Source organism: Vipera ursinii (genome assembly GCF_947247035.1).
Source record: "Vipera ursinii genome assembly, chromosome: 1".
Classification (NCBI taxonomy): domain Eukaryota; kingdom Metazoa; phylum Chordata; class Lepidosauria; order Squamata; family Viperidae; genus Vipera; species Vipera ursinii.
In genome coordinates, this window is record NC_139512.1 from 140328398 (window position 1) to 140354107 (window position 25710).

General features: G+C 38.5%; 1 protein-coding gene across 1 annotated transcript in view; it reads left to right on the forward strand.

The window, feature by feature from the left end:
- Positions 1 to 25710, forward strand: part of KYNU (kynureninase) — a gene marked incomplete at its 3' end in the record, with an annotated part of 113562 nt that overhangs the window by 80604 nt on the left and 7248 nt on the right. The window contains exons 8-9 of the mRNA XM_083348754.1: positions 1927 to 2025; positions 3024 to 3097. Coding sequence (XP_083204880.1) covers positions 1927 to 2025; positions 3024 to 3097 — 173 coding nt within the window. The remainder of the gene's footprint in view (positions 1 to 1926; positions 2026 to 3023; positions 3098 to 25710) is intronic.

Consider the following 25710-nt stretch of genomic DNA (forward strand, 5'->3'; position numbering starts at 1 on the left):
TTTTTTATAATCATTTATCTTCCTTCCTTCCTTCCTTCCTTCCTTCCTTCCTTCCTTCCTTCCTTCCTTCCTTCCTTCCTTCCTTCTTTCTTTCCTGCCTGCCTGCCTGCCTGCCTGCCTGCCTTCCTCTTATTTCTCAATTTCATTGTAAATTGTAAACAATTTATAGATGTAGAGATGAACAATTGCTTTATTTATAGTTCAACCCTCAGCTACAAATATTCTGTTCTGTCAAAACTACTTTATTATTCCAAATAGATTTATTATTATTGCTAAGCACATTTGATTTGTGCTTAGATTGTAAGCCGCCCTGAGTCTTTGGAGAAGGGTGGGATATAAATGGGATTAAAATAATAAAAATAAAAAATTATCATTCATTGGGTAGAATTTTTGGGTTATTCCTCTTTCCTGACAATATTTAACAAATAGCCCTGCTCAATTTAATCCTGACATGAACTATATTAAATTTCTTATGAATTTCTTTCCCTGGTGACTAGCCAATCTATTCCATATGAACTATTGGTAAATATTATTATTGATCCCAAGGTTTCCTCCATTGTTAAAAATCCTTGTGACACATTCTAAATACTTCCATTTTAATGCAAGGTCAATTTAATTAATTAATTATTTCAGAGTGTCTCTTACTAGTTAAAGTCGCAATTAATACCAAGGCAGATTTAAGGACAGAACCAACAGAAATTCAACTACCACCACTAAAGAACCCAAAATGCAAAAACAAGGATGAGAAGGGCAATATGAAGCATTTGGGACGTTCAGAACTCAATGTTCCTTACCTTTAATATCCACAAAGCTCCCCCCCACGCACACACATTAAAAAGGGTTTGAAAACCACTGGAATTCCTCTCTCTGAGAAACTTATAACCTGGAAAAAAATTGCTTTTCCATTGATGGCAAAGAATCCTGGCTTAAAAAATCCATTAGCACACAGCAGTGTTTAATTTTCCTACTTGTATTTTTTTTTTAATCTATCACTCTCAGCTTTATTTTGAAACTTACACAGTCTGCAAGTTTGTCCTTTCACCCTGAAAGGACTTTCTATGCTGGCAGCCTCATTAGTGGCTTCATTAGAATTAGTGTGTTGCACTTATAAATGCAATTATTTTCAGAGAGTGAGATACAGCCAAGTAGAGTTAATATATTGAAATACGGCTTTAATAATTTAGATGGAGAAAAAGACAGAAGCCAAAGTTTCCAAGTCTTTGTGTTCTTATTTGAGAAAAGATTTGAGAATTTATGCCCTTGCTGTTCATCCTCCCACCATACTTATAAAGGCTTTTAAAAATATGTAAAATATTCTTCAGTGTGCAGTCCATACAAAAAATGTACTATATTTTTCAGCACTTTATTTTTCTTCTAGTGTTTTTTTTTATTTAAACATACTGCCATCAAGTGGCAATTTGTATAAATAAACCATAGCTTGTGTCTTAACATGGACTTCCAGTTACAGAAGTGAAATGTATATAGAACTCATGGAAAAAAATATACTAAACTGAATTTTTAACACTTTTTATGACACATTTCTTAATTTATTTCCAATTTGGGGTGAACATGTTTTCACAATATGGAAATGCTAGAAATATTTCAAAATAAATGAAATGGATCCAACAACACAGGTTGTTGGATCCATGAAAATTAGGCAGACAAAAAGATAGGTAGCCTTTTTCTTCCAACATGGACTCCCAAGTCCATAAAATTAGGTTCAGAGAAGCTAAATGTTTTTGTCATTTGAAGAAAAGAAAGCAGTTTTGGGACATTACCTCATCTGTTTCTAAGTTCAAGTCATCAAAGCTTATATGTCTGTTTTTAAATATTTTAAGTTCTTAACAATTGTGTAAAAGTTGTTTAAGTATATTTTTATAAGTTCATTTAAAAAATGAAACATGATGATATTTATTTGTCAAAAAGGGCTGCTTTGTTGGATTTGACCTGGCCCATGCTGTTGGAAATGTAGAATTACATTTACACGAGTGGGGAGTTGACTTCGCTTGCTGGTGTTCCTACAAGGTGAGCATATATTTATTGTTCCAGAGAATTAGTAGTAATTAATTTCAGCTGCTCTTGCACAAACTCAGAGCCAACATGGAACAGTTGTTTAAATGTCAGAGAGGATAAACCCCATTATTTATGTCACACAACTTTCGGTATATTTTACACGTTAAGTAGGATTGATAATGAATAGTGCAGTCAGATAAAGTGATTATTAGTAAAAATGAATACAAAGATAGAAATACGGCTCCAAAAATGAGAGTGAGAGAACTTTCTATAAATTAGTATGAAACAAAAATTCTACTGATGCACAGCAGCACTTGAAGGATCCATTTTAAATGTTCTTACTCAATGTGAGAAACGGTCAGAAATTTAAGAGACGGTCCCTTTATGGATGATTGCTTTGTCATGGTGAAGGGGCTTGTACAGCTCAAAGATGCTATGAGCTATGCCATGCAGGACCACCCAAGATGGGCAGTTCATATTGGAGAGCTCTGATAAAACCTGGTCTACTGGAGAAGGAAATGGCAACCCTCTCTAGTATCCTTGCCAAGAAAAACCCATGAACAGTAGGGTTAGGCTAAAAGATATGACACTGGAAGATGAGCCCCTGAGGTTGAAAGATGTCCAGTATGCTGCTGGGGAAGAGTGGAGAGCAATTACAAGTAGCTTAAGAGGATGAGATGGTTAGATAGGGTGATTGATTGATTGATTGATTGATTGATTGATTGATTGATTGATTGAATTTCTATACCGCCCTTCTCCCGAAGGACTTGTTGCAGTGAGCATCAGTTTGGGTAGATTCCAGGAGACAGTGTGTTGTGGTCCATGGAGTGGTGAGGAGTGAGACACAGTGACTGAACAACAACAACAAACTATTCGCTGTTCTAAGTTATTTGGATCACATTTACATCACAGTATAACAATACTCTCCAAAAAGGGGGGGGGGAAGCTTGTTTTGCTTTCTCTGTGTGATAAAATCAAGAAATATTTAAATGAGGAATTCCATCTCACAGTACCTGAATTCTGGAGCTGGGGGTCTAGCTGGTGCTTACATTCATGAGAAACATTCCAAGTCTATGAAACCGGCGTAAGTATACTCCTTGTCAATATGCTGTAATATTCATCTTTGCTGAATTCATGTGGTATCTACTTACAGAAATGTTGATAAATGTAAGCCACACAGTTGCATGGGTTATGATTGGTCCTATGAAGGAGGCATATTTTTCCTGCCTTTTGGGTGAAGAATGGAAGAATTTCTTTAAAAACTGCATTTTTAAAGTGGTAAAAGAATTTGTTTCATGAAGTGCCAAGGTGTGTCTGTCTGTCTGTCTGTCTCTCTCTCTCTCTCTCTTTCTTTCTCTTACTCTTTCACACAAAGCATATCTTCCACATGTTCACAGTCATAAAAGACTGTACAACAGTCTTTTGAAAATAGAAACATTTTATGAAATAGTCATGCAATCATGAAACATTACACAATCACAGTATTGTTCTAAGAAATTGCACAGAGAAGAAAGATGCGAGCGAAGATCTAGGCTTCCTACTCTGCGAGATCATTCTAAGGCAGTGTAAAACTTTCTGGAATGATTCTGTGACCGTACAATATTATGTGATGCTCAAGCATTTGGATAAATTCAGATCACTATTCAGTTGCAGGAAGATCATATCGTTTTGAACATAGGTGAACCATGAGGGGTCCTTGTTGCTCTCTGAGCTTGTTTTCTTGCAGATGTTTCATTACCCTAATTAGGTAACATCATCAGTGTTGGCACTGATGATGTTACCTGGTTAGGGTAATGAAACGTCTGCAAGAAAACAAGCTCAGAGAGCAACAAGGACCCTTCATTTCAGACCTGAGCTACAAATATTCTCCTTCACTGGTACGTGGGAACCATTTTAATATAGAGAGTCAGAGACAGCTTAATTTCACAGTCTTAATGTAAGTTCAGCTCTTCTCTGCTGTACATCTTCAGGTTAGGATGGCAATTGGGATCACAGTGATTGCTGTTGCTGATAGTATTTTAAAGCACAGTATCATGTGACCACATTGCTTAACAACAGCAATCCCGGCAGTCGGTTTGCCTTTGTAACCGCAAGATATGTGGGCTATTAAGTGGAAAGCAGTGTGAATCTCAGGTAAGGAGTGTGGTGTTGCCCTAGGAGTATTGGGGAAGCCTAATGAAAGCACCATGTGAATTGGGAGAGAGGCTACTGCCGTGCAGTGCAAGCATAGGAAAACCAAGGAGGCAAGAGCATACGTAGGTGTGCACAAGCACAGGAAGGCCAAGGGAAGGAGGAGTCAGTGCAAGCATGGGGAGGCTGAGGAAAAGATGGTATGGATGCTTGTGGCATCAGGGAGGCTGAAGAAAGGAAGGCATGGATCCATGTGAGTGTAGGGAAGCCTGGAAAGGAGGTTGTGGGGCAGTGCTCAGGAAGACCTTGGGGGGGAGAGACTTACCAGAATGATTCCTTCCCTGCCCGCTTCACAGCTGACTTTTTTTCTGGGAAGTGAGCAGGGAAAGTTGCAAATGAAGACCATGTAACTGCAGGACACTGCAACCATTGTTAAGTTCGATCTGGTTGCCAAGTGCCTGAATTGTGTTCACATGGGTACACTCGTTCCTAGCAGCATCAACTTTGAACAGGCCCTGAACAAGTGGTCATTAAGCGAGGACTGCCTGTGTACAGTACATTGCTAATCAGTGTGTTGTTTTCTTGCTTACCATGAAGAATCAGCGCGTTTTCCATCTGGCTTGAACCAAAGTGCAGTAGATGCCAATGGTTGCAGAAATACTTGATCAAGGAGACCACTTTCTCTATTCTATATAGACTTTGTGGAGGGTGGGGGGAGGGAGGTTCACCAAACAGGAGTTAATATAGCCTTCCATTTTTCCTTCAGTACTCTTTGTTTTAATGGGACCTTATTTGTTAAGATTACAGCTGTGATAACAAAACCGCAATGTAACAATAATTTTAGCTTTTTTCCCATCACACTGGTGTTCCTGGAAGTGAATCTCAGAAGCCCCACTTTCCCAAACGTGTATGATAGAACTGTGGTATATTGTTCATGTTTCAAATTGTAGGGGTGAAATGGGTATGTGAAGAAAAGTCTTTGGGCAAAGCCACGGAAATTCTTTGTTTCGTAGAACACAAGAGAGAAAGACGGTCTGCTGCCTTGAGGTTGCTGTGATATAGTATGATGGCATTTAAATAGTCACACACCTGACATGGTAAATCTGCACACAACCAGGAAATTATAGCTATAGTAAAATATGTGCTAGCATCTCTTGCTTCTACCAAAGCCTTGTTCCGAGATAACATATCCCATTATTTTCCTTCACTCCTAGCGTCTGTGTGAATGTGAAACTTAAAGAAGGTAAAAATGGTAACAAAGTCACTGGGAGTGAGGCAGAGATAAACATTAGAATGACAAAAAGGGTTAGACTGTTCCAGTATTATTAACCAAGATATGCTCGTACCTGAAATATAATCCCCTGATATCAAGAAAAAACAGGAGAGAATTCCTTTTGCACCGCAACTTGTGATGTAGGATTGTAGTATTCACATTCTAAACATTCATGACATGTATCACAATGAAACATAATTTCTAGGATAACCTCTGAAATTTGCACATACCCTCTCCCTGCGAAATTTATTATTTTGCATGATAAATTCTTCTTACAGCCTTAATGTGAGAGCAGCTATTCAGTCCTACGGTTATGATACTTACAAAACTCCATGGAGAATAGGCTGCAAGGGGTAGCCCTTCTGATTGTATAATCCCAAAAGGATTGGGCAGAAGCAGTAAAAGTTTGTCGCTATATATAGGAAACTAGCTTTCAGCTAGAGAAACAAGGATTTTATTTTCCTCAAGTTTTCTAAAAGTACAGTAATGTCATTCACGGGATTGTAGATAAAGCATGTGCAATCTTTAAGAAACAAAACCAGGTCATAGATACAAAAACAAAATATAATGAAATACAAAGGGCTGAATCCAGATTTAATGCTCAGTAGAGGGCTGAGGATGGTAGAGAAAGAAAGTGTGCGGGTCTTTTTGCAGATTCCCACTTCCTTATGCTGTTTAATAGCAAATTGAAGGAATGCTTTAGAATCGTGAGGGAGATAATCCTCTACTGCATTAGCAAAAATAATCAGTGCTCTGCTCTTTCAGCGTAAGGACTTTTCGGTTTTGATTCTAGGTTTACAAAGGGGAATAACCTTTCATTCATATATCAGAATTCAACCAATAAAGTACAATTGTTCACATACAGTACAACATTAACAGTGCCATCAATGTTATATAACCTGCATTCTCAATATATCAGAGAGAATTACAGCACAAAAGTCAACTATAGGGGGGGGGGGGAAACAAAGTTAAAATGGTTTATACTTGCAGTCTTCCAAATTAGCCCATTTAGTGTTTATTTATGGATAAAAGATTGGTCTTCGGATTTGGCATATTAGTTCCTAATGTCCAAGATTCTTATTTGTGTTTTTTTTCCACCCATATCACTGGGTCACCGCTAAGGAATTGAGACAAAATTGAATTTGTCTATGTCATAGTATTCCATTTTGTAGCTGATTTAAATGCAGAACATTTTGCTCTATGTTGTATAATCAAATAGAGTAGAATTTAACTGCTGTAGAAGCTGCCTGTGATATGCTGCTCTGGAAAGTCTTTAATCCTCATTTGAATCAAGGATGACACCCAGTGGCCAGACAGCTTCATTCCAATGTATAAATGAAGAATATGATTTCATTTCTTTTTCTTTTAGTGATTTCTTCAAGAAATAATTAAATACCTCTCCTCATGAACTCTCTATTGCCATTTAAATTGTTTAATCACTTTCTTCACATTGTGGCCTACGTGAGGTAACATTTCCCATTGCCCATAGATATATATTTTTTGAATATCCCTCATTCATGTTATTGATATTTCAGAAAAGTAATTCATCTCAAATTTATTAAATTACAACATGTGCAATCAGTGTAGCCATATGATTCCCTATTCTTCTCACTAACAAAGGGCCCTAAAATGTACGAAGTTTTATAAAGATAAATTAGGATGCATTCTCAGTCCCTAAGATATCATCTGTCCTGCTTTTGAAAATTGTTAACACTAGTTTCACATTATTCCAAAGGTAAAACCATAAATAGCTATAGTACTTAGACTTATATACTGCTTCATAGTGCTTTACAGCCCTCTCTAAGCAGTTTACAATGTCAGCATACAGGGAGTGCAGAATTATTAGGCAAGTTGTATTTTTGAGGATTAATTTTATTATTGAACAACAACCATGTTCTCAATGAACCCAAAAAACTCATTAATATCAAAGCTGAATATTTTTGGAAGTAGTTTTTAGTTTGTTTTTAGTTATAGCTATTTTAGGGGGATATCTGTGTGTGCAGGTGACTATTACTGTGCATAATTATTAGGCAACTTAACAAAAAACAAATATATACCCATTTCAATTAGTTATTTTTACCAGTGAAACCAATATAACATCTCAACATTCACAAATATACATTTCTGACATTCAAAAACATAACAAAAACAAATCAGTGACCAATATAGCCACCTTTCTTTGCAAGGACACTCAAAAGCCTGCCATCCATGGATTCTGTCAGTGTTTTGATCTGTTCACCATCAACATTGCGTGCAGCAGCAACCACAGCCTCCCAGACACTGTTCAGAGAGGTGTACTGTTTTCCCTCCTTGTAAATCTCACATTTGATGATGGACCACAGGTGCTCAATGGGGTTCAGATCAGGTGAACAAGGAGGCCATGTCATTAGATTTCCTTCTTTTATACCCTTTCTTGCCAGCCACGCTGTGGAGTACTTGGACGCGTGTGATGGAGCATTGTCCTGCATGAAAATCATGTTTTTCTTGAAGGATGCAGACTTCTTCCTGTACCACTGCTTGAAGAAGGTGTCTTCCAGAAACTGGCAGTAGGACTGGGAGTTGAGCTTGACTCCATCCTCAACCCGAAAAGGCCCCACAAGCTCATCTTTGATGATACCAGCCCAAACCAGTACTCCACCTCCACCTTGCTGGCGTCTGAGTCGGACTGGAGCTCTCTGCCCTTTACCAATCCAGCCACGGGCCCATCCATCTGGCCCATCAAGACTCACTCTCATTTCATCAGTCCATAAAACCTTAGAAAAATCAGTCTTGAGATATTTCTTGGCCCAGTCTTGACGTTTCAGCTTGTGTGTCTTGTTCAGTGGTGGTCGTCTTTCAGCCTTTCTTACCTTGGCCATGTCTCTGAGTATTGCACACCTTGTGCTTTTGGGCACTCCAGTGATGTTGCAGCTCTGAAATATGGCCAAACTGGTGGCAAGTGGCATCTTGGCAGCTGCACGCTTGACTTTTCTCAGTTCATGGGCAGTTATTTTGCGCCTTGGTTTCTCCACACGCTTCTTGCGACCCTGTTGACTATTTTGAATGAAACGCTTGATTGTTCGATGATCACGCTTCAGAAGCTTTGCAATTTTAAGAGTGCTGCATCCCTCTGCAAGATATCTCACTATTTTTGACTTTTCTGAGCCTGTCAAGTCCTTCTTTTGACCCATTTTGCCAAAGGAAAGGAAGTTGCCTAATAATTATGCACACCTGATACAGGGTGTTGATGTCATTAGACCACACCCCTTCTCATTACAGAGATGCACATCACCTAATATGCTTAATTGGTAGTAGGCTTTCGAGCCTATACAGCTTGGAGTAAGACAACATGCATAAAGAGGATGATGTGGTCAAAATACTCATTTGCCTAATAATTCTGCACTCCCTGTATTGCCCCAATCATTCTAGGTCCTCATTTTACTGACCTTGGAAGTATAGAAGACTGTAAATATTCTGAATATTAATATATTTAAAACCTTGAATTTGTTTTACAACTCTATGGATCACTTCTGAGATAATGGGGGATACTGTGTTAGAGTCTTCATAGGAATTTCAGTTGGTAGGTGTAAATACAAGGGCAATTCAGAAATAAACCTCCGTTTGGATATCAATGACAGACAGTAACATATACCAAACTTTTATTATACACATTAGAAAACTACAACATTACATTACTTTTCGACATAATTGCCATTCAAATTGAGGCACTTGTCATAACATCTTACAAGGTTTGAAATTCCTTAGTAGTAGTCACTTGGCACCAAATCTGGGCTATGCGAGGGGTGATCAAAAACATCCCAATGGAACTGCTTCAAAAGTTCTTGGGTGCATCTAACAGTATGTGGGTGAGCATTATCGTGAACCAATACCACACCGGAAGTCAGCATGCTCTGACACTTGTTATGGATGGCTCATCTGAGTTTTCGTAACCTTTCATAGTAGACTTCTGAATTGATGGTCGAACCACACTCCATGAACTTCACAAGCAGTACTCCTTTGGCATCTTCACATTTGGTGGGATTTTCTATGGCACCACCTCTGGTGTGGCATTGATTCACAGTAATGCTCACCTGCACACTGCTAGATGCACCCAAGAACCTTTGAAGCAATTCCGTTGGGGTGTTTTGTTCTCTCTCTCTCTCTCTCTCTCTCTCTCTCTCTCTCTCTCTCTCTCTCTCTCTCTCTCTCTCTCTCTCTCTGTCTCTCACGCACACACACACACACACCAATAGCCCAGATTTGGTGCCAAGCTACTACTACTAAGGAATTTCAAACCTTGTAAGACCTTACAACAAGTGCCCCAATTGGAATGGTGCTTATGTCAAAAAGTAATGTAATGTAGTTTTCTAATGTGTATAATAAACATTCGGTATATGCGAGTATCTGACATTGATAACCAAATGGAGATTTATTTCTGAATTGCCCTTGTATTTACACCTAGTAACTGAAATTCACATTCCTAGGAAGACACTAACACAGTATCCCCCATTATCTCAGAAGTGATCCATAAAGTTGTAAAACAAATTTTAAGGCTCACTGTCAGGAAATTTCTCCTTATTTCCAGGTTGAATCTCTCCTTGATCAGTTTCCATCCATTATACCTTATCTGGCCTTCAGGTACTTTGGAAAATAGGTTGACCCCCTCCTCTCTGTGACAGCCCCTCAAATATTGGAACACTGCTATCCTGTCTACCCTGGTCCTTCTCTTCACTAGGCTAGCCATGCCTGTTCCTGTAACCGTTCTTCATATGATTTAGTCACCTTTCCTTTAATCATCTTTGTTGCTCTTCTCTGTACTTCTTCTAGAGTATCAACATGTTTTTTTATAGTGTGGAGACCAAAATTGATTTCAGTATTCTAGGTGTGGTCTTACTAAGGCTTTATAGAGTTGCATTACTATCTCGTGATCTTGATTGAATCCCTCTGTTAATGCAACGTAGGATTTGGCTGCCGCTGCACACTGTTGGCTCATATTTAATTGATTGTCCACTAAGACTCCAAGATCCCTCTCACAGTTGCTGCTATTAAGCCTGATTTCACCAATCTATATGTGTACTTTTGATTTTTCTTGCCTAAATGTAAGACTTTACTTTTGTCTATGTTGAATTTAATTTTGTTAGATAGTGTTCAAGGCTGTCAAGATTCCTCTGGATCTTGAGCCTATCGTCTAGGGCAGGGGTAGGGAACTTCGGCTCTTTTGTGCTGACTCAGGAATTCTGGGAGTTGAAGTCCACAAGTCATAAAAGAGCCACAGTTCCCTACCCCTGATCTAGGGTGTTGGCTATTCCTGCCAGCTTAGTGTCATCTGCAGATTTGATGTTCCCCTTCTATTCCCTCATCTAGATCGTTTATGAAGATGTTGAAGAGTACTGGGCCTAGGACAGAATATTGTGACACCCTACTGCTTACTTCTCTCCATATAGATGTAGTACCATTAAGCTACTTTTTGTCAGCCAGTTAAAAATCCATCTGATGGTGATGCTGTCTATCCCACTTTTTTAAGCTTTCCAAGAAGTAGGTTGTAGCCTACTTTGTTGAATGCTTTGCTGAAGTCCAAGTATACCATGTCCACAGCATTCCGCAGGTCCACCAACTTAGTCACCTGATCAGAGAATGAAATAAAATTGGTTTGGCATGATCTGTTTTAACAAATTCGCTCTGGCTTCTAGTTACTACTTTGTTTTTAGATGTTCACAGATCTGTTTTTTTATTCTTTTCCAGTATCTTTCCAGGTATTGATGTTAGGCTGATTGGTCTGCAGTTTCCTGGGTCTGTTTCCCCCCCCTTTTTTTTTTTGAAGATGGGAATCAATCAGCTCTTTTCCAATCCTTGTCTTTGAGTTTATCAGAGAGATCTTTGTGCAGCCATGCTGGTTTCTTGTTAGATTTCTTGATTTTCTTTTTCAGTGGTATTGTGCTGGATTGGGCTTTTATGATCATATTTTTCAGAGTTTCTCAAACTGCTTGAGTTGTTTTCCCCCTTAGGATTTTCATCCAATGAATCTTTCCCAAGTTCTCTAGGAGTTTGTTAAAATCAGTTCTTTTAAAATCTAAGACTCTGATATCATTATGTTCAATTGCTTGTGTTTCAATTATATTGAATTCCAGTATGACATGGCCACTCTCACACGAGGTTCCTGCTGTTTCCACTCCCTCTATCACTTCTTCTCTGTGAGAATTAAGTCCAGTATGGCTGTCCCTCTAGTTCCCTCCTCTATCTTTTTGTCAACTTTGTTTGTTTATCTCATGAATATTTTTTATATTTATATTCTCTTGGTATCCACCATTTAATGATCAGGAGAAGTAGCTAATCATTTACCGGTTCCAACTGAGGTTGGATTTTTTTTTAATACTCGCTCAGAGAAAACCTTTATGGGCATCTTGCTACAAAACCCTATCTCTCAGGAGTCAAAAGTACCTGGAACAAATTATAAGGATTGCTTGCGCATGGTAAAATGATAAGAACTGCTTATGCATGGTGGCATTACATGTAGTATCTAGAACGTGTTGTTGTGTATAGTGGCTACTTATCAGGATGTATCAAAGCTAACAATGGGTCCTTGAGAAAGACTGAATAGTTGGATAAAAATGCCAAATCCAGTCTAAACGTCTGCTTGACGATATGAATAACCATGATAATATTTTATTAAAATTATGCTGTCTGACTCCTGACGATTTACAATTGTTAAAATATTTTAAAAGCGAAACAAAGGAAAATGGTGGCAGAGAGGAAAGGAAGTATACGGTATCAATCATCCTCTCCAAAGGTCTGGATAAAGAGACAAGTTTTTAAGACCCTTTGAAATCCCAGTAATGTGGGAACTGTTCAAATTTTGGAGGAAACCTCATTCCAGAAGGCAGATTTTTGCTATAGGAAGGTATGCTTCCCAGAATCCCAAGATTAATTTTAAATGATGAAAGCGTTATCAATATATGTAAAGTCACCAAAAGATTAGCCAAATGTTTTTGGTAGAACGTCTCTATGGCTGAGCCAAAGGTTTTAGCAATTAGAACTGAAGAAGCTTCTCGGAGGAGATGCAAAATGTTTTCAAAGAAAAAAACCTCAAGCAAGTCCAATTGCCTTTTGGAAGAGTACCCTTGGGAACATTTTGATAGAAGATTAAAACAAAATAGCACTCATCCTAGAATTTAACATGAAATATTTTATTATAGAAACTTAGCTCTAACTTATCAAGAAGGGACATAGATGAGAAAACATTTATACTGTGCAAATCAGTCCTGATTTGAGTTGAGTTGAGTTTCAACACTAACCTGATTTAATTCAAGCTGCTTTATTCTGGTTTTTTTTTAAATGCCCGTAGGCTAATAATGTGAAAGCATCCAAAGGCCTGCAGCTGCTTCATTTTTGGCAGAATGGGATGAAAACAGCAGAGATAGTTGTTTTAGAGGACTTTAACCCTGCTAAGTGTCATCTGGTTAATTCCCACTGCAGTAATTTTTTTCAAGCAGATATGAGGGGAGGAAAAACTGCATAGATGTGCTAAACCAGTTGTATTCCAACCTCAAGAAAAACATTTCTCAGAGGTTTAAAAGTAAGTCCTAAGTCAGGGGTGGCGAACCTATGGCACGGGTACCTGAGCCCTCTCTTTGGGCACGCGTGCCATCACCCCAGTCCTAGGGCTTCAGCTGGGTTTTATAAAACCTTTTCTCTTTAGGCCTCCACCACTGTGTGCCAAAAAAAAGGTTCAATCAATCAATTTCAACTTCTCGCGAGTAAAAAAAAAAGTTCTCACAAAGTTGGAATTGATTGATTGAACTTTTTAGTCACACCCAGTCTGCCGTTACCACTACAGCCACACCCACCCAATGGGCCATGCCCACCCAATTGGCCACACCCACCCAATTGACCACACCCACCCAATGGGCCATGCCCACCCGGCACCCTACGATACATAAGTGGGTTTTGGGTTGCAGTTTGGGCACTCAGTCTCTAAAAGGTTCGCCATCACTGTCCTAAGTTATCTACTTGCCCTTCTGGGAAACAGGTTTGGCATGACATTGAAACGTAATCATTCATTTGTGTCCTTGGGGACACAGAGCTTTGTTGCCTTGATCACTTGATATAGGTGGGTGCTGAGAGCACTGTCAAAGCTATTTGACAAAGGTAGTCCTTTGTCTCCCTAGTTGAGCACATTGATAAACCATGGCTTCCTCTGACCGGACTTGGAGAAGTACCGTTGACCTTTCCCTTGAGGAATAGTGTGGCTCTGCTCAGCTGAGAGGCACTTGTATCACACTAGGTGACTAGGAGTATTCGCAAGCTCGAGCTTTCTCTGGAAAGGAGCTATTTGTAACCAACTTTGATAGAATATGTGATGATGATGATAACTTTATTGTCACTTTGAATGTACACCAATTGGCATACATCAAATATCAATCTATTAGTCAAGCATATTAGTCAAGCTCTTATGGACATGGACCTGGAGGGTGGTGGCTTGCTAGTCGTTGACTGTGTTAGGAAAAACAGCCTGATACAGGGGGATACAGGGTCACAAAGATAAGCTGATGGAGAAAGAGGGCAGCTTAGAGAAAGTGGAATTTGTAACTTTGCCATCCAACTATTATTTGGCCTCGCACACATTTGCCCATGTGTCAAGAGGCCTCCATTTGCAGAGATCCAAAGTAAAAAAGAAAAAGACTGCATATTGTATTGATCAGCCTTGTGTCCCTATTTCGGGTGCTGATAGCTGAACTCCCATAAAGGAAGTCCTCGGCTTATGACCACAATTGATCCCAAAATTTCTGTTGCTAAGCAAGACTGTTGTTAAGTGTGTTTTGCCCCCATTTTATGACCTTTCTTGCCACAGTTGTTAAGTGAATCATTGCAGTTGTTACGCTAATAATGTGGTTAAGTGACTCTGCCTTCCCCATTGACTTTTCTTGTCAGAAGGTCACAAAAGATGGATCACGTGACCTTGGAGCACTGCAACCATCATAAATATGAGTTAGTTGCCAAGTGCCTGAGTTTTGATCCCATGACCACGGGGATGCTGCAACAGTTGTTAAGTGTGAAGAGCAGTCATAAGTCACATTTTTCACTGCCGCTGTAACTGCTGCAAACGGTCACTAAATGAACTGTCATAAGTCAAGGACTACCTGTGTATTGTGAGGGAATAGAGGGAGCACATTCCAGGCTAGCAAAAGGCAGTGCAGCCTGGTGTGGGAGTAAAAGGATGACCATGGCTCTTTCCCAGTAGTTCTGAGACTATATGTTTTATAGTGCAAATAAAGGTAAAGGTAAAGGTTCCCTCGCACATGCATGCTAGTTGTTTCCAACTCTAGGGGCCGGTGCTCATCTCTGTTTCGAAGCCCAAGAGCCAGCGCTTGTCCGAGGACGTCTCCGTGGTCATGTGGCCGGCATGACTAGATGCCAAAGGCGCACGGAACGCTGTTACCTTCCCACCATAGTGGTCCCTATTTTTCTACTTGCATTTTTACGTGCTTTCGAACTGCTAGGTTGGCAGAAGCTGGGACGAGTAACAGGCGCTCACTCTGCTACGCGGCACTCGGGATTCGACCCGCCAAACTGCCGGCCTTCTGATCGACAAGCTCAGCGTCCTAACCCACTGAGCCACCGCATCCCTTATAGTGCAAGTAGTCTGTTTTAATTTGGCAAGATTTCCAACTGTAGGCAAGGAACAATAAAAGAAACTGCTTAGAAGAATCTCAACGTGTCTTTCTAGGGTTTTGGAGCTTGACACGTTCTGTGGACAGGATCCACCCATTCCATTAGAATAAAAGAGGGAGCAACTGGCCTGTGGCTGACCACCCTGAAGGAGTTAATGTGGGAAAGTGAATGAAGCCCAAAGCAGTGTTAGCCCTGACATCCCAGAAGAGCTCTGTTAAGCAGGGAATTTAATGAGCTGATAAAAACTCCAGTAGTTTTACAAGTTGCTGATTACCTTTGAGACCCTGGTGTCTTCATTATTAGTTGGGCTTGCTGTCTTAAGTTTTAGATCACTTCTCATCAGTTAAGTGCACACAATGTAAAGGGGGGGGGAGCTTAAATGCCTCCATTGCTTTGAACATTTGAAAATTGGATAGTACCTGATTACAGATAAAACAATAAGTGTCTTTATAAAAGACTGGGAACCTCATGTGGACTCTTTGCTGAAAATGTAAAAAATGAATTGGGGATTTATGGAGTTGCTGATGGAAAAGGGTTGAATATGGGAAGAAGGGAACCATGTAATGTAATCTTAAAGAGGAAGGAGAGTTAATAAATTTGTAACTGATATAAAGAAAATCAGAAGTCACTTCTTTATATTGCTCCTCTTGTTCTCCTGTACTACTTTTTTGTTTTCTATTAATTTTTCTTAACATATTTTCACCTAAAATTTCTAACAAAAATTGCTCTTATAGGATTCTTATTGATTTTTTTTAAAAAAAGATAAAGACTGATGCAAACTAGCATAAAGTAAAGAAAAAGAAGAAAAAAGCAAAAAGTGCCAGAAAAGAAAAAACGCTCAAGAAAAATGGAAAAGAAAGGAAAAAAAGAAAGTGATATTCTTCACAAATTTATGACTACAATTATATTTTAACTTCCTTCGCTATAGTTACCTCATAATACTCTTTGTCCCATAATCTATTCTGTCTAATCCTCAAACCCATAAATTACAAGTTCATTTTTTTTTATGTTATGCAAAAAGACCATTAGAGGTTTCTAGTCACCAATAAGTGTAGAAAATTTCTCTAATCAAAGAAGTGAATTATCCATCTCAACAAGATCTATCAGTTTCACCAACCATTCCCTCATAGTGGGTAGTTTGAATCTTTCCATCTCTGTGCATATAATAATCTTGTTGCAGTAATAATTTATTGAAATAATCTTCCATGAATGTTATTTTATCTCTTTATCCATTAGCTCTAATAAGATGAGTGCTGGCTTCAGTTGAATATTAACCTTTAAAATCCTTAGTATCAAAATATGTATTTGAATCCAAAATGTTTTAGCTTTTTTTCAATGTCCACCAAGCATGATAAAATATTATTTCATGTTGTTTGCATTTCCAACATACATTTGAAGTACCTTTATACATTCTGTAGAATTTCTCTGATGTCATATATCAACAAGGTGTCATTTTATAAAAAATCTTTTTAAGATCAACTTGCAATGTAACTTTAAACTCTTTTAACCATCTGTTTTTCCATTGGTTCACCTGTATAATATAACCAAAATTCTTAGCCTACTATATGGTATATTCTTTAACCTGTTCTTCCTCCATTTCAAATTTCAACAAATGTTTATACATTTTAACAATCACATGTTCACTATCAGTACAGTATAATATGGAGGTAATTAAATTCTTTCTAAGTTTGCTCCATACCATAAATCTTTTTGTCCATTTTAATCTTTCTGATAACTGTAAATGGGAAAACCATTGGCAACTATATCCTTCTGCTATTAATTGCTCTTTTGATAAGTTAGTAACATGGTTGAAAAAGGTGATCACGAGATCCTGGGACACTGCAACCATCATAAATACATGCCAGTTGCCTAGTATCTGAATTTTAATCAGTGACCACAGGGATGTTGCAATGGTCATAATATATATATATTGCCCTCTCTGTTCATCTCATGGGACTAAGCCCCTGAACACAATCATGAATTATGTACAGTATTTCCTCCCGCATACTCATGGCAAAACCATTCAAGTCCACCATTGCAGTAAAGGAAAATTGACGGAGGATTTGATTCCACATAGAATAGCCAACTTTTATATGGATTAGGAAACATATTCCTAAAACTGTTTTTGATAAATACAATTTCTCTTTTTGCCTCCACTTAAAAGACAAGCCAGAGCTGAAATGCCTGGTTTCTTTTCAAAACAGTAACAAAGAATTTTGCATATAACATCCATAAAGTATACAAAATGAGATAAAAAGTTTTATTTCAGAGTGTACAGCAACATAATTTTTTTTCAGATTTCTTCTTATCACTAGCAAACAGCAATTATTTCTAAAAAAAAGAAAAGGAAGCAGATATAAAACTAGCAGAGACAACCAAATTCTAACCGCATTTGCAAACTCGGCTAACAAGAAGCAGAGCTTATTTCAGACTACAGCTATAGTAAGATTTTGCATAAAGGAAGCAAATTTGTCTGCTGATCGGCTAGTCATTTCTTACGCATTGTGGAAAATAATGTTAAAATGTTTATCAGGGTTGGTTTTTTTTCCACATTGTACTCCAGCTTCTTAAAGCACCCTTGACTACATTCCAGATTAAGCCAATTTTAGCTGCCAAATAAAGAAGGAAAGCATATTAAGTGCCTCTAACTCATTTCAAAACCAAAAGTTAAAGCTTCCCCTGAGAAGAGGCAGTTTAGGAATAAACCCTTTGGCTAATTAGGTTTAATGGGACATTGTCTTGGGAGATGTGATTTATTAGGCCAGTCCAGGCACACAATAGGCCTGCAGGGTTCAGTTTGTGGATTCTCTAACTGAATGGCAAATATCCAAGTAGTTTTTAGAATATATCATTAAGGATGATTAAGAGAATCAAGGACAAACTACATGTTACACATTCACAGGTCTGTAAAAGTTTGGACCTGGAAAGCATACTTAGGAGGTTGAGATATTGAGTGAAGACATAGGGAGAAAGGAATACCATATATCTTTTTGTTACATTAAACCATGAACACACTAGTTTTCAAGTTTTATATCATTTTATTCCTTTGCATATAACATATACTTTCTTTATGAAAGCTGACCTTCTTCCTTTTTTTCAGATGTTTGGCTGAGATGTTTTCTAAAAGTCTGTTACACTAATTAGGAGAATAGTTGTAGTGGATTATGTATTTCATCGTTACCACACTATTTAAATATTTTAAAAAATGGCACATGGAATCTATACCACTTTGGGATCATTTTCTGAGAGATTTGATCAGTTCTCTTATAGAAAATAGGTATAACATACAACACTTCTGAAAATTAGTATATTCTTATCTCCATATGGAGAGGAAATATCTTTGGACATTGATTCATCATTGAGGTTGTTTTTTTTCCTCACTGTCATTTTATGTTCCTGCTTTCCTTGGGGAAAGATAAGAAAGAAAGAAAAAAACACAGAAATGCCTTAAAGTAACCAAAGTGTTGATTGTTTACTTGTTAAAGTGGATTCACTACAAGGGCCCTTTCTTAAGTACCTATCTACTTTTCTCTAAGGTTAACACAGGATGTTTAATCATGCAATGAGTCATCAAACAAATCGTTTTTTATGCTGGAGACAATTAACCACTAATAGAAGCAAATAAACCTCTTTATGTCCTCAACGTGTAAACTTTCCATCAGCTTCTATTCAATATAACTACTGAGCAACAGCTCCTCTTTTTATTAAATGCGTAGGCAATAACTCTCTGAGCATATAACCCCTTTGTGAAGTTATTACAGAATATGTAAGAATGTGTAACAGGGAAAGTGTTTAAAAGGAATCCACAAATTATCAAGAGAATTGAATGGGTTAGTGTAATGCTCTAAAGCACACTAAAGCAGGAAGGCAAGATCGTTTTAAAACATCTATTTTTAAACTGGTGTGGTCTTTTTCAGGATAGTTTAAAAAGTATGGCTAGCTATGTGATTACAAATCAAAGAGAAAATGAGGGTAAATTTGCATATTTAGCAGACAATGGCTGTAAGAGGCAAATTGTTAATAAGCAATTAGTGACTTATTGCAGCATCACTATGGACAAATTTCTGAGATCTGCTTGCTGACTATTAGGCTTTCTTCCCTATACAATCTTTGAGGCTTTTCCAGTTGCACCTAACCCAGCTGTTATCTCATATTTCCCCTCCCCATTCCAACACCAACTAAGGACAGTATATAAAATCTATTAAACCTGTAACCTATTATCTTGGAGGGAAATCAGTTGACTAGTAATGACTGGAAATAGAGGCAGGAGAGTTCATGCTGTTCAACTTTGGTCATTTTATCTTGACTTAAAGATACTCGTCCCAGCTTCTGCCAACCTAGCAGTTCGAAAGCATGTAAAAATGCAAGTAGAAAAATAGGGACCACTACGGTGGGAAGGTAACAGCGTTCCGTGCGCCTTTGGTGTCTAGTCATGCCGGCCACATGACCACAGAGACGTCCTCGGACAAGCGCTGGCTCTTCAGCTTTCAAACGGAGATGAGCACCGGCCCCTAGAGTCGGAAACGACTAGCACGCATGTGCGGGGGAACCTTTACCTTTTTAAAGATGGATGGAAAACACTGTAACTCAGCTGTGTGGAAAGGTTCTTAGAATTATTCCTATTTGACTTGGAAATGGGGTGTTGTGAATAATTTCTTGAACTTGTAAGCTTCGTGAACTTTGGGAAATCAGTTAAGCCCGAGATTGAATGATGCCTATAGCGCAAAGCATAATTTTCAAAGTAGTTTGTATTAAAGAAATAAATTGCCCCATATATCATTCTTGGAGGTCAGCGCTAATATCTCTTCTAAACCATAAACCTCGTGGATTAGTCCCAAAAGGCAACTGTGCTTTCTTTAATACTTAAACAGCATCCTGAAGTTTCCACAGAACTGACCACATGTTGTGCCATAACAATACTGTACAATTCAGGAGTCGTTGGGTCTGCATAAAATTCAGGTTTGCTTAGTTTCTGTTATGAAATAGGATTTTACATTAGAGGTTTTGTATTTCAGTTGGAGTGGTTTGTTTGTTGCTCACCATACATACTTGGCTATTCTGCATTTACATGTATTTATATAAATAATTTACATGTAGCAACCAAAAGCATTTAGGGCAATTATTTATTACTATAAGATAGTCATAGGAAAAGGAACTGAAGGAAAAAACAAGTGCAGACATCTGCTGCTATGTAAATTGGTGGAGAGCCAGAAAGCTTTGGTTTTGCAAATGGAAGTAACCAAATAAGAGAGTTGGAAGGGACTTGGGAAGACTTCTAGGCCAAGCCCCTGCTCAAACAGGAGACCCTATAACCGTGGTGGCAAACCTATGGCACGCGTGCCACAGGCGGCACACAGAGCCCTCTCTGTGGGTATGTGCGCTGTTGCCCCAGTCCTAGGCCTTCAGCTGAGTTTTATAAAACCTTTTCACTTTAGGCCTCTGCCGCCATGTGCAAAAAAAAAAGGTTCAATCAATCAATCAATTTCAACTTCTCGCAGGAAAAAAAAATCTCACAAAGTTGGAATTGATTGATTGAACCTTTTAGTCCCACCGAGGCTGTCGTTACCAATGCAGCCACACCCACCCAATGGGCCACACCCACCCAATGAGTCATGCCCACCTGGCACCCAATGATACATAAGTGGGTTTGAGGTTGCAGTTTGGGTACTCGGTCTCTAAAAGGTTCACCATCATTGCCCTATACCATTTCAGACAAAAGGCTGTTCAATCTCTTCTTGAAAACCTCCAGTGATTGGACTATTTCTTCCTAACATAATTTTCAGCAATGGGAAATAGTTTGAATGCTGAATATGATCTGGCAACTCTTTTCTTGTATGTGTATAGATGTTTTTCCAAGAGTTAAGGTAAAAGGTAAAGGTTCCCCCGCACATGCGTGCTAGTCGTTTCCAACTCTAGGGGCAGGTGCTCATCTCTGTTTCAAAGCCGAAGAGCTTGTCTGAGGACGTCTCCGTGGTCATGTGGCTGGCATGACTAGACACCAAAGGCGCACGGAACGCTGTTACCTTCCCACCGTAGTGGTCCCTATTTTTCTACTTGCATTTTTACGTGCTTTCAAACTGCTAGGTTGGCAGAAGCTGGGACGAGTAACAGGCGCTCACTCTGTTACGCAGCACTCAGGATCCGACCCGCCAAACTGCCGACCTTCTGATCGACAAGCTCAGCGTCCTAACCCACTGAGCCACCGCGTCCCTCCAAGAGTTACTAAGTTACTAAGCTCTTAAACCCAAAGTTATTTGTAGGAAAGTAAACTGATCAGTCTTGTCCTCTGAAACTTTAGCTGCTTACCTGGTAGAAAGAAGTATTGCTTTGTACATTCCACAACCAAAGGTTACGTAGCATTATTCCTTTATCAGATCTCTGCCAAAAAACATATTCCTTAAAGGTTCCATCAACAAATGAAGAAAGATAAAGTGAGGAAGTGTTAAGATCTGCTTGAAAGTAGAAACTGTATCCCAGAAAGAGCTTCAAAAGCTCTTAATTGTCTTAATTGCTTTTCAAAAATGTAATCATATTTTCAAACCCCCCCCCCACACACACACACAGCAAGATATTGTGTTATGGACAGAGCCGCTGTGATGGCTCTGTTCAAATAGATTTAAAATAATAAGTGTGAAGGATATCATCCAAACATGCATACTTTGGTTCCCAGTTGGAGGTTAAATTTTCCAAGGAAAACAGAAAGTTGTAACTGTTATTTACTCCAAAGTATTTTTGGCTGTCTTCCTCTTTCCTCCCTTCTAATGAAAATGAACCTCATAAATCCAGCTGATAGAAATAATGTATGGGTCCTCTGCAATGATAGGCAATCACAAGTTGATTTAGCAGCCTTAATTCAACTTCATTAGCCTTGCGGGAGGAGTTTTGGTAAGAGCTCCTCTTCAGATTTAATTTAGACTTCAACTCTTTTTGTGGACAGCTCATGCTTTTCCTCTGCCTGTTCTCCGTGAATGAAATTACCTCTCTCTTCACAAATGCCAGAGGCTTCCAAGAATTCTACAAGCCCTGATTGGATTCTCAGCATAATAGCCATTTTTCTTTCACATACTCCGAGCACAAAAAAACCCCCTTGTATCTTGTTATAAAAGTGAACTCAATCTCCTTTTGTTTTGACCTGGAGGGGTAATACAGAGGGACATGTTCAGAAATTGGTGAATTCCCAACTGAATGGAATATAAAAGACTAACAAGGAAAAAAAATCAATCTTTAAGAAAGACACATGCAGAGTCCTTGTCTGCAGACCTCTATCAGTGGTAAATCAACCTTGGATCACCTTTTGTTGGTTTTCTTGTTTTTTGTTTCATAAATGCAATGAATGTGAGTTAACAACATTTTAATGGGAACAATAATTAATATAAAAAAGGATGAAATGGGGTAAAAAAGAGAATTTGGTGGGGGAAAATAACTTCTTAAACTGTGATATTTTCATATAACACAGATAAGGTTGGTCTAATGATTAAGGCACTAGGCTAGAGGGGAGTCCCACCTTAGACATGAAAGCCGGCTGGATGACTTTGAGTCAGTCACTCTCTCTCTCAGCCCAACTCACCTTACAGGGTTGTTGTAGTGAGGAAAATGGGAGGAGGAAGGAGTAATTAGATATGTTCGCTTTCTTGAGTTATTTATAAAAATAATAAAGGTGGGATAAGAAAAAAAAATCCTACTCAAAATTGTGACATTTCCATATAACACAGCCAAGGTAGCCTAGTTATGCTTGTCATAATTCAATGTAAAGTTTTAAGGTTACTCTGTGTATCTCCATTCCTCCTTAAATTTTGCTCCTTGGCTTATAGCAGGAGTCCCCAACCCCCAGTCCACGGACCGGTACCGGACCGCAGCACGCCAGCAACCGGTCTGCACAAACAAGCAAAGCCCCATCTGCAGGGTGCAGGCAGCACACAAAACCACACCCCCTTCGGTCCGCAGAAAAACCTCTCTCCATGTAACCGGTCCCTCATGTCCAAAAGGTTGGGGACCTCTGGCCTATAGGATAGATTGGTCAAAATGAAAGAGCCCACAAAAAGAAGTCTTAATTTCATCAACCATGTTCAAGAGTATAAAAAAAGACTGAAGGATATGTACTATGATAACAATCTGCTAGCAATTCCATCCCTTAATAGAGTAGGATTGATAATTAGACAACATTTGCACTTAGCTGAAAAGGGCAAGGGAGGAGTATAGTGTGGATGTAAAGACTTGTAGCTCAGCAATAAGAAATGAAATGAAACTTGACATTTAAATTCTTGCAGATACATAGTTCTTGTAAGCACATGACTAATTATTAGCCACGAGATGCCTAACAGCGTCTAATGTTTTAACGCTAGATACTCCATTCAAAGGAGTATGTACGACACAGATATTTGCACAGGTTATTATTCTCCTTATAGTATTAGAATAGTTGTGCAATGTGGATTAAAATTAGGAATTGTGTTAAAAGGGAGAAGAGAAAAAAATATTTCTAACTATGTACACTACAATTGAAATGGAAAGATGGTGAGGAATGGCCAGCCACTTAAAATCTTATAGTGGTACCCTTTACAGAAAGATCTGTCTGACTTGGAAACACCACGCAATTCCCTACTTCTTTCAATTTTTTTTTAAAAAGAGAAACGAGTGTGGAAGAGATGTGCCTTCTTCTCTCTATAGAACACAAATTTACCTCATGATTTTTCAGATTATAAATTATAAATGCGCAGTGTGATCCTCTGTTATTCACAGCCTGGGCCAAAGGACGTAGGGGGCGTGCAGGGGGGTTCTCCCTTTCAGTTCTTTAAACTGGATCTCCTTTGATGTCTATACCACTTACAGCAATCATTACATCCCACATTCCAGCATCATTAATGCAACTACAAACGAAACAAGTCAAGTTTTGAATACCCAATGTTTTATTCTAATCACACAGATGTGAAGGGAAAACTGAACTAAGTAAAAATAAAAATACTTATGGATGGGATTGCTCCTTAGAGTAACTCTACTTGAAAGCAAAGGGAGCCAGATATTGCCCTTGTGGCCATGAGCTTCATTCTTCAAAATCATCTGTTTTCTCATCTCTGCATTTGCAAAAAGGGAGCATACTTGGAAGGTAAAAACTAGGCCTCTGAAATATGCTTTACAATTTCTCTGTATGCGTTTTCTTTGCCTTGATATTGGACAAGGAACTGTGTAACTATCCTCAGGGATTACCTATAGTCATTGCATTGCTATTCATTTTTATGATTTATATCCTGCCTTTCTGGCAAATATATAGGTCTTTTTTTCTTATATAATAATGGCCCTTAACCCTCATTCTTTGCAGTTTACCAGGGCAGCTCCCTAAAGGTTGAAATTTCAATTATCCAAATTAAAAAAAAAACATACTTAAATTGCCTAGAATAAAAGAGCAATATAAAATTGGTCTGCGAAAATAAAAACAAACATAAAGCCACACCAGTGTAATTGTACAGAGGTTTGAGAAGCTGAAGAAAAGCAGAATTGTGAGCCCTTACAATTGGAAGTAATAAAAAATGTTGAATAGTGTTACTGAACTTCAAGATAGCACAGATATTTCATTTGCAATATAGGGGAAAGGAAGAGTTAGTTCATTGGTCAACATCAATGGCTATTATAAATCCGGCAAAATTTGTAAACTTATGTTTAGGAATACAAATCTGAATCAAAAGAAAGCTCGACTTTACAACCTTGAGTCAAAAATAAACCTGGTTTTCCTCCAACTCATCACTGCAGTCCTTAAATTCCTTCATAACTTTCTAAATCTATATATTTGCATGGAAAAGTAGCAAAAGAAGATATAGAGAGAAAAGATGGAAAGTAGTTTTCTCCTTAGCCTTTTTTCTATGTCCTGGTGAATTAATTTTATTTGAGACTTGCAAGTACTGAATGCATAATGCAGTTTAGTGTTAGGCCCCACTTGTTGTCTCTGGTATGAAAGGAAGTTATTAATATGCAGAACTTTGAGGAGTAGAAAATTATCTGGTGTCGAGTAGGACACTTAATGTGCCTCCCACATTGTGGTCGGCAGGCTTCAAGAATAAGACTATACATCTAATTTTCTTTAGAGCTTATACTCCTCTAGTTTTTGCTTATTTTCTGTTGGAAATCCCATTGCTGAATCTTGTAATGTAATCAGAGTAGATTCGGAAGTAAGGAGAAAGGAATGTGAAAGCTTCAGTGGCCTATCTCTTCTCCAAGGCAAGATGAACCTTGGTCAATCTCCCATTCAAGCTGATGTTGAATTCTCAGCACACCAGTGGCTCACAGCTTTTCTGGTAAACTTTACTGTGGCCTTGTCCTGTATGATTTTAATGTTTCTTGTTTTATATATTTATATAACCCTATAACAAGTCTTTAACACCTAGGCTATTTTGATTCTTAATAGGCTGTCGTTTGTCAGAAGCAGTATCAAAACTAATTTTATGCTTTCCCTTACCCCCATGCAAAACCAATACTCGTTTAGAGTTCAAGTTTTGCAGCCCCTTCCTAACGCATCAATATTTATACAGGCCATTAGGATAGAGGTAAACTGGGCCCAAGTGAACAACTAAGGATAACTGGCTATAAGGTTGGAAATTATGTCTAAGAAGTTCAAATGCAGCACTTTCCATATTTAGACCAAGTTAGGGGCAGAATTT